Source organism: Falco biarmicus, chromosome 17 (genome assembly GCF_023638135.1).
Source record: "Falco biarmicus isolate bFalBia1 chromosome 17, bFalBia1.pri, whole genome shotgun sequence".
NCBI classification, from domain to species: domain Eukaryota; kingdom Metazoa; phylum Chordata; class Aves; order Falconiformes; family Falconidae; genus Falco; species Falco biarmicus.
In genome coordinates, this window is record NC_079304.1 from 2,900,313 (window position 1) to 2,911,131 (window position 10,819).

At 50.5% G+C, this 10,819-nt stretch overlaps 1 protein-coding gene across 5 annotated transcripts; it reads right to left on the reverse strand.

The window, feature by feature from the left end:
• Window positions 1-1,059: 1,059 nt before the first annotated feature.
• TMEM106A (transmembrane protein 106A) lies at window positions 1,060-10,516 on the reverse strand. Of its 5 annotated transcripts, none has more exons than XM_056362614.1 (8): window positions 9,602-10,505; window positions 8,737-8,967; window positions 7,629-7,692; window positions 7,019-7,178; window positions 5,774-5,914; window positions 4,645-4,688; window positions 3,975-4,028; window positions 1,060-1,974 (listed from the first exon to the last, which is right to left on the reverse strand). In XM_056362614.1, the coding sequence occupies exons 2-8, from the start codon at window positions 8,948-8,950 to the stop codon at window positions 1,854-1,856; spliced, it is 798 nt and encodes a 265-aa protein (XP_056218589.1). In that variant the 5' UTR covers window positions 8,951-8,967; window positions 9,602-10,505; the 3' UTR covers window positions 1,060-1,853. The 5 variants fall into 5 exon arrangements, with proteins under 5 accessions (XP_056218589.1, XP_056218588.1, XP_056218592.1 ...); XM_056362613.1 differs by having other exon boundaries at window positions 8,737-9,410; XM_056362617.1 differs by lacking the exon at window positions 3,975-4,028 and having other exon boundaries at window positions 8,737-9,410; window positions 9,602-10,508.
• Window positions 10,517-10,819: the final 303 nt, after the last annotated feature.

Here is a 10,819-nt window from a genome sequence, read left to right on the forward strand (position 1 = left end):
ATCGTGGGGGTCGCCGAGGATGAAGGCTTAGGAGTCTCCCTCTTGTCACCTTCCCTCTTCGTGCAGACTCAGTCGTGTCCCCAGTTCCTTCCCAACCAAAACCCAGGACAGACCCAGTTTTCCTGGCTCAGGGCACAGACGTTCACATACCGGTGTCGTCTTATCAGCACAGGAGCATCCCAGCCCCACCTTACCAGTACAGCGGGCCCCAGGACCGGGCCTAACTTGCAAAGTCACCTGTGAAGCTCCTCTTTGTACATGCAAAGAGAATTTTAATTATTCTGAGTTTTCCGTATCCTATTAATCCAGTGATTTCTAAGCTTTTATCACAGCTGGCACAGCTACCCCATCCAGCCTCTGCCCCCCAGGACGGTGAGTCTCGGCTGCACATCTCTCCCCCCAGCTTCCCCAGGAGCAGGTACTGGGGCACAGCTGGAACAGCTGCAGCAGAGGGACCCACCAGCCAGGCAGATGCAGAAGGCACCGCAGAGTCCTGATGCGCAGGGAGGCTGCTGGAGTGGGACACGGAGCTTCTCCATCCCTGCTCCAGGGAGAAAGCCGATAGCTACTGCTCCAGCCTCTTGGGATGGAGGGGGCCATGAGGAGCAGCCCTGCAACAGCCCCGGGAGATGCGCTGGCTTGGGAAGCGTGTTTTGGGGTAGGAGCAGAGACTGTCTCCAATAGTCCAACTATTCCAATGCCCTGGCTCCATCCTTCAGTGGGACCAACACAGGAACATGCTGAACCACTGAGAAAAGATTTCAGTCCAGCAACTCCCAGGCTCTTATTTGACCATCTGGGATGCACCAGGCAGCTCCTAAACTGCAACCCAAGGGGTAACTCTTAACCTCACTCACGTGGGGGGATCCCACTGCCACCCTCAGAGGAGAGAAGGCTGCTGAGGCTGCTCCTCCTGTAAAGTGTTGGGTAATTCTGCAGCTTTAGACAAAAACAACCAAAAAACCCCCCACCAAACCGATACACGACACCCCCCCGCCCCCAGCTGCTTCCTGACATTGGTGTAAACTGAGCTTTTCCCATTAGAGATGAACTATCCCGTGCTTCTTCACATTTAAAACGTTAAATGCCAAAGCATACAGGGGAACGATACAACAAACAGCATGTGCTGGCCCCCAACTGCCATCGGCAGGAAAGCAGCAATCTTTTTCGTCCACGGTACAAAATGCATTTTCTTCTCACCGAAATGGATGTCATCAAGGAACAGTTAGTGGATGAGCATGTTTTTAAAAATACGTATATACAAAAATGCCTATTCTCCCTTGTAATACGGGACAGCTTAAAACAGCAGTCACCCAAGAGCCTCTCTCACAAGGTGTTTTTCCATGACACGCAGTAGTTTTTCGTAAGACTCAGAGACATGGATACATCAGTCCTGTTTCTTGCTCTTATCTGCAGGTTGTGCAAGTTTCATTCGATGCGGTGGTGCAGATGTGATCCAGCCAGAAAGCCTCAGCATAGTCTTTCTTTTGCAAGTTATGAAATACTCAGAAGTGCCAAATTACGCGAGGAGGAAACATCTAGTCAGCCTAATTGGGTGCTGCCTCTGAAGTAGCAGTGAAAGCCGCTGGGATCGGGCACGGAGGCACAGCCCAGGCACTGGGCACCCTGCTGAAGCATCAGCTATGGTGAGGCCAGTGAAAAGAGCCAGCTGCGATCTGAAGGCAGCAGATCCAAGATAATGTCAAGTACATTCCCATCTTCACCCGAGAGATGCAAGTGTTATCCAGGAAACACGGAACCTCCTCTGTTGAGAAGCCCAGAAGTTTGTCTCCCTACAGCTCTCCTTCGTGGTGGAATCCACTGCGCCCCAAAGCTCTGCCAGCCTGGCCCTGTCACGGCAGGAGATGGTACAAAGGGGGAGGTAGCGTGGCATTCCCCCGGCAGTCCACGTACTGGTAGTCTTCAAAAGCCAGCTGCTCCGAGTGACACAGGTATGTGCAGGTCAGGGTCCCCCTGCGAGGGAAAAGCAGAGCACACAGGGCGGGTGGAGTGTTTATGGGGAAGAACAACAAGGGAGGCATCATGGTGGGAGTCTGTTACAGACCACCCAAGCAGGGCAAACAGGCAGGCAAAATATTAAAATATTCTATGAGCAGCTGGGAAACACCTCACCATCGCTAGCCCTTGTTCTCGTGGGGGACTTCAACTTACCAGGTGTCTGCTGGAAATACAACACAGCAGAAAGGAAAACACTCTAGAAGGTTCCTGCAGTGTGCAGAAGAGAATTGCCTGACACAGCAGGTGAGCCAGCTAGGGAAGGTGCCCACTGGATCTGTTGTTTGCCAACAGAGGACTTCAGGGGGTGCAGAGGAGCCAGCAGTGTGCCCAGGTGGCCAAGGTGACCAAGAGCATCCTGGCTTGTATCACAAACAGCGTGGCCAGCAGGACTAAGGCAGTGATCATCCCCCTGTGCTCGGCACTGGTGAGGCTGCACCTCGAGCCCTGTATGGTTTTGTGCCCCTTGCTACAAGAAAGGCATTGAGGTGCTGGAGCGTGTCCACAGAAGAGCAATGAAGCTGGTGAAGGGTCTAGAGAACAAGTCCTGTGAGGAGCAGCTGAGGGCACTGGGGGTGTTGAGCCTGGAGAAAAGGCAGCTGAGGGGCGACCTCCTCGCTCCCTACAACTGCCTGAGAGGAGGTTGCAGTGAGGTGGGGTCGGTCTCCTCTCCCGAGTAACAAGTGATAGCACAAGAGGAAAGAGCCTCAAGTTGCGCCAGGGGAGGTTTAGGTTGGATATTGGGAAAAACTTCATGGAAAGGGTGGCCCAGCACTGGAACAGGCTGCCCAGGGATGTGGTGGGGTCACCATCCCTGGGGGAGTTTAAAAAACACAGAGATGGGGCGCTTGGGGACATGGGTTAGTAGTGGACTTGGCAGGGCTAGGGTAACAGTTGGACTCGATCTTAAAGGTCTTTTCCAACCTGAATGATTCTACGGTTCCTGAAGGAATCTATGACGGACTCTGTGACAACAGCCTGCAGATGGTGAACCTACAGGTCCATCTTCCAAGAGCAGGCTCACAACCTGGAGTCCATCACCCCATATGCACAGGGAGATCCACCTGGCGAGCACAGGCTACATTAAAAGACAATTTCTGCTGCAGGGTTTTCCAGAGTGGCTTAAACTCAGCTAATGAGGACCACTCTCGTTTCATGGCTGCATGGAGGCATTTAGTGCTGCTGTACCTCCTCCTAAGAGCTTCACCATCTTGTACCCCGGGTTTAGCTCTAAATCAGGCCAGAAGCTGTCCCAGCAGGAGCTGTATGACAAAACTGCAGTTATGCTCCTTCCTAGCAGAGAGGAACAGCTGTAGAGGACTGAAGGCTGTGGGTTGATTAGCATTGATAACATGCAGTAGATAGCCCAGTGCAAGGCCACAGCTACATATTACTAAGGCCAATCAACCCACTGCCTTCATTCCTCTACAAACAGCCAACCTCAACTTGCTTTCCCAGCAGGGGCTGTCATACCCTAAAGCACGGTCAAGCTGAACATGGTCATCTGGTCCGTCCCCTGAACGGATAACAGGACGCGCACCAGAGCCTGCTTTGTCCTGCTTTGCTCTCGGAACACTTGGAGACAACCATCCGCACATCTGCAGAGTCCAGGCATGAGTCTGCCCCCAGCACCACGAGGCAGGCAGGCATAACCAAACCAGTCAGTACTTCTAGTCCTGGACCGAAAAATTGCTTCCGACAGCTACAACCAGTATTCCAGAATAAAGTTTGCCAGGCCAGCTTGCCTTAAACAACAGTGACAGGGGATTTCTCAGGGTAGCAACAGCCTTGAAGAGTTATCTGCTCCTCACACCCCAGCACACCTGTCTGGGTAACAGCACATTTACGCTGTAGGCAGTCCTGGTCTTGAAGAGTGACAGCAGACCTTCAAGAAGGTCGTCAAGAAATAATGTAGCTGACAAATGTTAGCTACAGCTCTGAACCCAGGCATCACTTACTGTATATGCAGCAGAACGTTGTGAACTTTGACTTTTGTCCAGGTGCAAACGTTACTGCAGGAGAAAAGAGAGAGTCAGTTCCCCAGGAGCTGCCTGCACCACTCATCTCCTCTCCTCAACTACTCCACTGCTTCTCCAAAAAGGTCTGTCTTTGCAATATTCTGACAACCGCTATGTAGGCAAAGTTCTTCAAGCACACCAGCAGCTATGAAAAATGTATCTAGAAAACATGTTTTCCAGGTGTAACTGTGGATTTACTAAGCACAGCCCTTGTAAACGTGCGATGCACCACCCTGTCCGCACAAAAACTTTGGCTGCTGTGAACTTCACACGGTTTGCTGGCCATTTGCAGAGAAATGCAGTTTGTACAAGGTACTCAGCTGCTCACTAACAGAGCACTTAAATATGACAACCTCGACTTCAAATATCATCACTTATCAAAATGGATGGAAAACTACATTGCTGAACCAACAGTAAGCTGAGAATAGCAATACATAGAAAAGGAAATTAGTTTTAAATGGGTGTGCCACACATATCCAGATAGCTTCACACATTAAACTGGGAAGGACACACTCCTCTTTGCAGACAGGACCAGCACAAGGAATTTACTCAGGAAAAGCCTATAAGCATCACTTACTAACCAAGGGAAGAAATATTCAAGAATACTCACTAGGTGTTGTCATCCAATATCCTGCTGGCCACCATATAATAGATCTGCAAATGCGAACGGGAGAGAAAGCACATTTAACTGGTAATGTATACTGTTATATTTGCAATGTATATGCTATTACATTTAAATAATACTTTTAATCCGTATTTTCCCTAGTAGTACATTTTCATACACACACTACTAGTACACTTGTGTGAGCCTTTTCTTAAAGTCTGTTCCCTGTGGTTAATCCCTATATTGTGGATAAAATAAGCAATGCATCATTTACCAGACATGTTGAGTACCTGAAAATCACGAGACTTGGAATGCAACTTATTATTTGCACACTGCTGGCTAGCACTAGGCCTGCTATTTTTTCCTCAGTAAAAAAACAAGAAAAGAAATTCTATTCCGTTCCACTCTTTACAGCACACCGATTTCCTTGGTATTTCAAGTCCTATAAAGCCATCCATTAGACAAACGGGAGGGGGAAATAAGAAAGTCAAGATTTAGGGTAGACCTAGGCTCATGTTTTCACAGGCCTATGATTCAAAAGGAGTTACATCAGAAGAATTAAGACAGGAAAACGACCTTTCAGGACACATCCTGCAGGAAGTACGCATGAGCTAGAGTTACGTTAGGACACAATTCCGAGAGCTGAAGTAGGGAAAGCAGGACTCAAAATTAGGTATCTGAACCTGAATTTCAAGATCTAGCCTAAAAATTGTTTTTAACAGTAGATAAGAAAATAGATTCAGAAATTTTAGATCTAAAAAGGCCTTAAAAAGGTCACCCAAGCTACATGCCTGACCTTTATACAAAGGATGGATCAGCTGTGCTCAAACCCCACCAGGGTTCTGTCTAACCTGGTTTTAAGCTTGCCAGCATTTTAAAGCAAGGATGCAACCCAGCCTGCTACCCAAAGAGCGAGCAGATGCTCCTCACCCAGGAACGCATTAACTTCAAACTCAGCAACACGTAAATTCTTACAACACCCCTTCCCCAAGTGGGATGTGGAAGCTGCATGGGGAAAAGCTTTGGGTATTTGCAGGCAGATGACAAAAGAGAGGATGAAGTGTACAAGGAGCACCTCCCTGTCCAGGACATCCAGCTGAGTTTAGGAGAAAAGACAAGGAACAGCAGAGCTCACCTGGCCGCTCTGCAAAGGGTTCATGTTCAGCAGGGTTTTCATGGTAGTCTTCCCTACCACGATGGACTGGTGCAAAACCTCTACGTCTAGTTGCACAACAGTGACCACGTAGAAGTTGTCATTAGTTATGTTCAGCACGTTCTAGGGAGAGAAACAAAAAAAAAACCCCAATGCAAACCACAATTCACCTCGCAGCAGGGCCATATGTTCCTGTTGCAAAGCTACTTTAAATATATCCCTGCTATGAGCTCACAGCAACGCTGGGCCACGTTGTCCCTTTCACATCCTCAGCCATACGTCCAACCCGGCCACAGAGGCACATGCTCCGCAGCGTCTCCCAGGACAGTCCAAGGGGGACAACCAAGCAGCTCAAGGATGCAAAAGGATTCCCAGAACTCATCACAGCACTGCATTTACACAGCCCCTTCAGCCACTTGGTGCGACTTGCTTGTTTGCAGCCAGGCCAGCCGCACCTCTGATGCTGTAACATGCTCCAGACGCTGATTCCAAACAGCTGGAAAGAGGACTGCGATGGTGGGAATGGCAAGACTAACTCCAGACAGTGACCAGTCAGGTAGCCTGCTGTCCTGGTTTCAGCTGGGATGGAGTTAACTTTCTTCTCAGTAGCCAGGTACAGCGCGGGGTTTTGGCCGTGATGTGAGAACAATGCTGATAACCGCACTAAAGTTTTTAGTTGTTGCTGGGTGATGTTTATACTAAATCAAGGACTTTTTGGTTCCCTGGGCCCTGCCAGTGAGAGGGCATGGAGGGGCACGAGGAACTGGGAGGGGACACAGCCAGGACAGGTGACCCAAGGTAGCCAAAGGGATATTCCATACCATATGGCATCATGCTGGGTATATAAACTGGGGGAAGAAGGAGGAAGGGGGGGGGGACATCTGGCATTATGGCATTTCCCAATTAACCGTTACGTGTGACAGAGCCCTGCTGCCCTGGGGGTGGCCGAGCACCTGCTGCCCATGGGAAGCGGTGAATGAATTCCTTGCTTTGCTTTGCTTGCGTGCGCAGCTTTTGCTTTACCTGTTAAATTGCTCTTATCTCAACCCCGGAGTTTTACATTCCGATCCTCCCCCCCATCCCTTTGGGTGAGGGGCAGTGAGAGAGAGGCTGCGTGGGGCTGGGCTGCCGGCCGGGGTTAAACCACGACACGCGCACATGGAGCGGCACAGGCGATAAGCAGGGAGCCCTTCAGATCCACGCTTTGACTGCGAGCTGAGCGCTTACCGTCATGTTGAGAAATATACTGGTGGTGGTGGCATTAAAGCCAATGGAGGAGGCGTTCAGCCCTGCAGGCAGCACGGCGATGGAGCGAGGAAACAGGAAGAAAATACTGAGAGATGTTGTCAGCAGGCAAATCATCACAGCAAGGCACACATAGAGCTTCCTGCAAAACACCACCAGGGCCACCTGGTTTATCACCAGCACCACCAGCTGATAAACCATTCTCTTGGTTTATCAGCTGCAAGCACCTGCAGTCCTGCTTCAGCTCCAAGGGAAAAGATGATAAAAGCTTGGGTGCCAGAAAACTGGGATGGGTTTGAGCAGAACTATTTGCCAATTAAAAAAAAAAAAAAAAAAAAAAAAAAATCACAGCAGAAGCAAGGTAAGAGTCACACACACTGACACGGCACGGCACAGTACAAATTGCTAAGACCCCCAACAACCCCACACAGAAGGCTGTCCACCACCTGCTATTTCTGAAAAGATATGGGAAACACCAAACTTACCACAAGACAGAGCACAAAGAGCAAAACACCAGAAGACTGGGGCTTTCTTTCACACGCAGAAGAAATATTCAAAAGATGAGAAAAGAGGAAAGTTTAACAGGACTTACGTCCGTCTAGGCTTCAGTCTCTGGTCACCGTACGGAATCAGAGCCACCAGCTGTTTCTCTTGCTCTGAAGGAGGTGGCAGCAGATTAGAGACCACATTAAGCACAGAAGTAAATAAAGCAAATTGCACCGCAGGACATTGCACAGCAGCCTGGTGTCCATCTGCACTCATTTCACAAGCGATATTGCCCAATTAGAAGGCAAGCGTGATACAACTAAGATTTCGGTTTTGTTGCGGATTGTCTTCAAGTTTTACTGAATCTTTCTATATTTCGTGTTTGTTTGTGAAACTGTTAACTACAGGGACAGCTTGATTTTAAGAAGCCAGGCTCTACGTTTGCATTATGTTAACACTTATTAACCAACGATGTATGGGTTCTTGTCATTTGAAGCTGTGTAACTTGAAGCCCTTGCTCTCTAGACCATAACCAGAGCACCTGGGTTCTACTGGGTATAGGATGAGTTATTGGACCACTTGTGGCGAGGCAGACATCCAGCAGTCCAACTTGGCAACTAAACTTAGCTCTAAGGTGTGCCAAAGTGAACTACCTTCATTATAACACTAAAGAACACACCCACGGGTTAAGGAGACCCTTGCCCAGGTGACGACACTTCCTCTGCGCAAGCATAGCAACAGAAGAGGGTGACCCAGCAGATACTGTAATTATATACGAATCACTAAGCAATCATTGGAACCGGGAGTGTACAACCTTCTAACTTTTGTGTATAAATGTAAGGGTGAAATCTGCATAGGTGTGCTTGATTTGTGGAGATGCCACCCAGCACCTGGCGGTGCAATGAAGGAACGTCTGCTTCTTAATACTGCATTGGTGTCAAGAGGTTGGATTCCTGATTTTGGTGACAGTTTGAGCATTTCAATCTCTGGGCAGAAACAACCAGGGTGGGCTTCGAGTAATCCCCCTAGGAAAAGCACTACCTGCCCTCCCACACACAGAAGTCACAGGTGAGCTGGAGGTACCAGGACAGGACATTCCTAGACTAGATACGATAAAGACCAACTAGTTCAACCAAGGTCTCTAGGCAAAGAGAGACGTACCCACCTCAGAAGGCTGAAAAAGCACCAACACGGCACACAGAAGATTCACCTACCCCCGGGGATCCTTCCTGTTCCCTGACACGTTGGACAGTTGACACAGCCGCGACGTGCAATGCCCTCGCAGGGTCCACAGGGCAGAGCGGAGTCATTGATACTGGCGTAACTGCCGATTTCATCTCCAGCATCCAGCTGCCCGGGTAAGATCAGCTTGCCTTCGTTCTCCTTTTGGGCAGGTGTTTTCCACAACAGCGAAAGTTTTCCACCCATGGTTGAAAGAATTCTCACTAGGTGTCCAACGCAAAAATACATTCAGAAAAGTGCCTCTGTGAAGCAGCCTCCAAGAGCAGCACCATCAGCATTTGTAGCAGATCACAAGTGCCTTAACATTTAGGAAGTTCTTGAAGCACAGCTCCGAAGTTACTGCAAGTGACTCTCTTAAAACCATTTATCTTCCAGACACCCCAGTTGCAGCAGGGTCTGAGTATGCCACTCTAAGGAACTGCGCACCAGGTTTTTTATCTCATAGCATTCCGTGAGAGAGGGGAACACTGACTCAAAGCTCCTGAAGGTTTCGAGACGACAACATAACCTGCAACTGCCAAGTTCTTGGCTGGTTGTTATTCACCTCCATCCAACAGGGAACTCGCCTGCACATCCAGGCCTTGACATTCCCAATCCAGCACAGTGTTCCTAACAGCAACAGTAGCCTGACTAAGATCAGAGAGTGCTCAAACAGAATAGAAGAGTAGATAAACTATCTTTATATGCCATAATTATATTTTTTAAAGTTAGAAATACAGTTGAACTCACTTTGCCGGGCTCAAAGTTTTTTACATCAGCTCTAGCAACCCTCCCAAAAAGCATTAACAATACCAAGCTGAGAAAAAGCAACGGATGTTTCACGAAATAGTTTCCTACCTGCGCCAGCCTCTCCCCGGGGCAGCCTTGTTTCAGCAACTCGGCGGCAGGACGTTCAGCTTCGATAAACAGCAGCTTCTGCGTTTGCCCCCAGGGGCTTCGCATCAATAACCCGTCGGGTTCTGTTACAAGACACACCGGCGATGGGAATCCCCGCCTGGCAGCAGGGAACCACGGCGGCAGCTGCGGAGCACGGGGCTCATTCCGCAGCCCACAAACCTGGGGGCCGATTCTCCTCGCTGACCACACAACCACCAGGAGCAACCACCGGGATCTCCTTCCCTTAAGGGAGGAGGGCACGGGCGCAGCTCCGCTCCTTCAGCCCTGGAAGGCCACGGAGGGACCCGTCAGCAAGCAGGACTAGGAAATTCTGCAAGACGCTGCTCGGAGGCTCGAGGTAATTCAGTGCTCCCCACCCTCTGGCAGCCGGCGGAGGGGAAGGGAAGGACAAAGATGGCTGAAGGAGCTGGGTTTGCTACCACGGGAAGGCCTCCCTACGTGGTACGGCCAGTCCCCACCGCTGCAGCCCCCCCGAGGGCCCCAGGAGCTGCAGCTCTACCTCCGCTCTGTTAATGTTTACCAGCTTGTCGGAAACAAGCAGCTGGAAGGAGTGGCAGCCCTGGAAGGAGTGGCAGCCTTTTCGCAGAACTTGGGACAACCACCACAAAAGCTGGCAAAGTCACATCGGAAAGACCCAGCGGAAGGCAGTGGGTGGCGAAGGTTAACCCCTTCAGGCACGGCCCTTCGGCACTCTTCCACGTTCACCATAACCCCTACCGCTGCCCCGCGAGGTCTGCAAGAGGAAGCAGAACCCAACGGCTGCGACGAGCCCCAGTTCCAAGAGGGACCAGCACCCCACCAGCTCCACCCGTTTGCAGCTGCCTCCCGGGGCCCTGCCCCTCGCACCCCCTTGGCCCCACCGCCTAAGCCCCTCCGGCCACCCCAGCTTACCGGGCCCCCACCGCAGGCAGCAGCCGAGAGGAACCGAAAGCACTGCGGGGCGGAACAGCTACGGCCAAGGGCACGTGCTCCTGGGGGAAACTGGGTGGCCACAGCCCTCGCACCCGCAGGGCGAATCGGCCCCAACCTGTAAAGACCCCCAGGGACAGCCGGAGGGATAAAGAGTTTTATTGTAGGGATGGAAGAAAAGGCGGCCCCTGCCCCCCGTCCCCCCCCCCCCAATCACAGTTGACTTTAAAGTGCTTGCCCTAAATAAGA

Excerpts from the sequence above, each read along its gene's own strand:
- TMEM106A (XM_056362613.1), bottom strand. The coding sequence starts at position 8,992 with ATGTATTTTTGCGTTGGACACCTAGTGAGAATTCTTTCAACCATGGGT. Across the intron at positions 5,915-7,018 it reads GTATATTTCTCAACATGACG|AACGTGCTGAACATAACTAA; the intron begins GTAAGCGCTCAG and ends TTCTCTCCCTAG. Across the intron at positions 4,029-4,644 it reads ATATTGGATGACAACACCTA|TAACGTTTGCACCTGGACAA; the intron begins GTGAGTATTCTT and ends TTTCTCCTGCAG.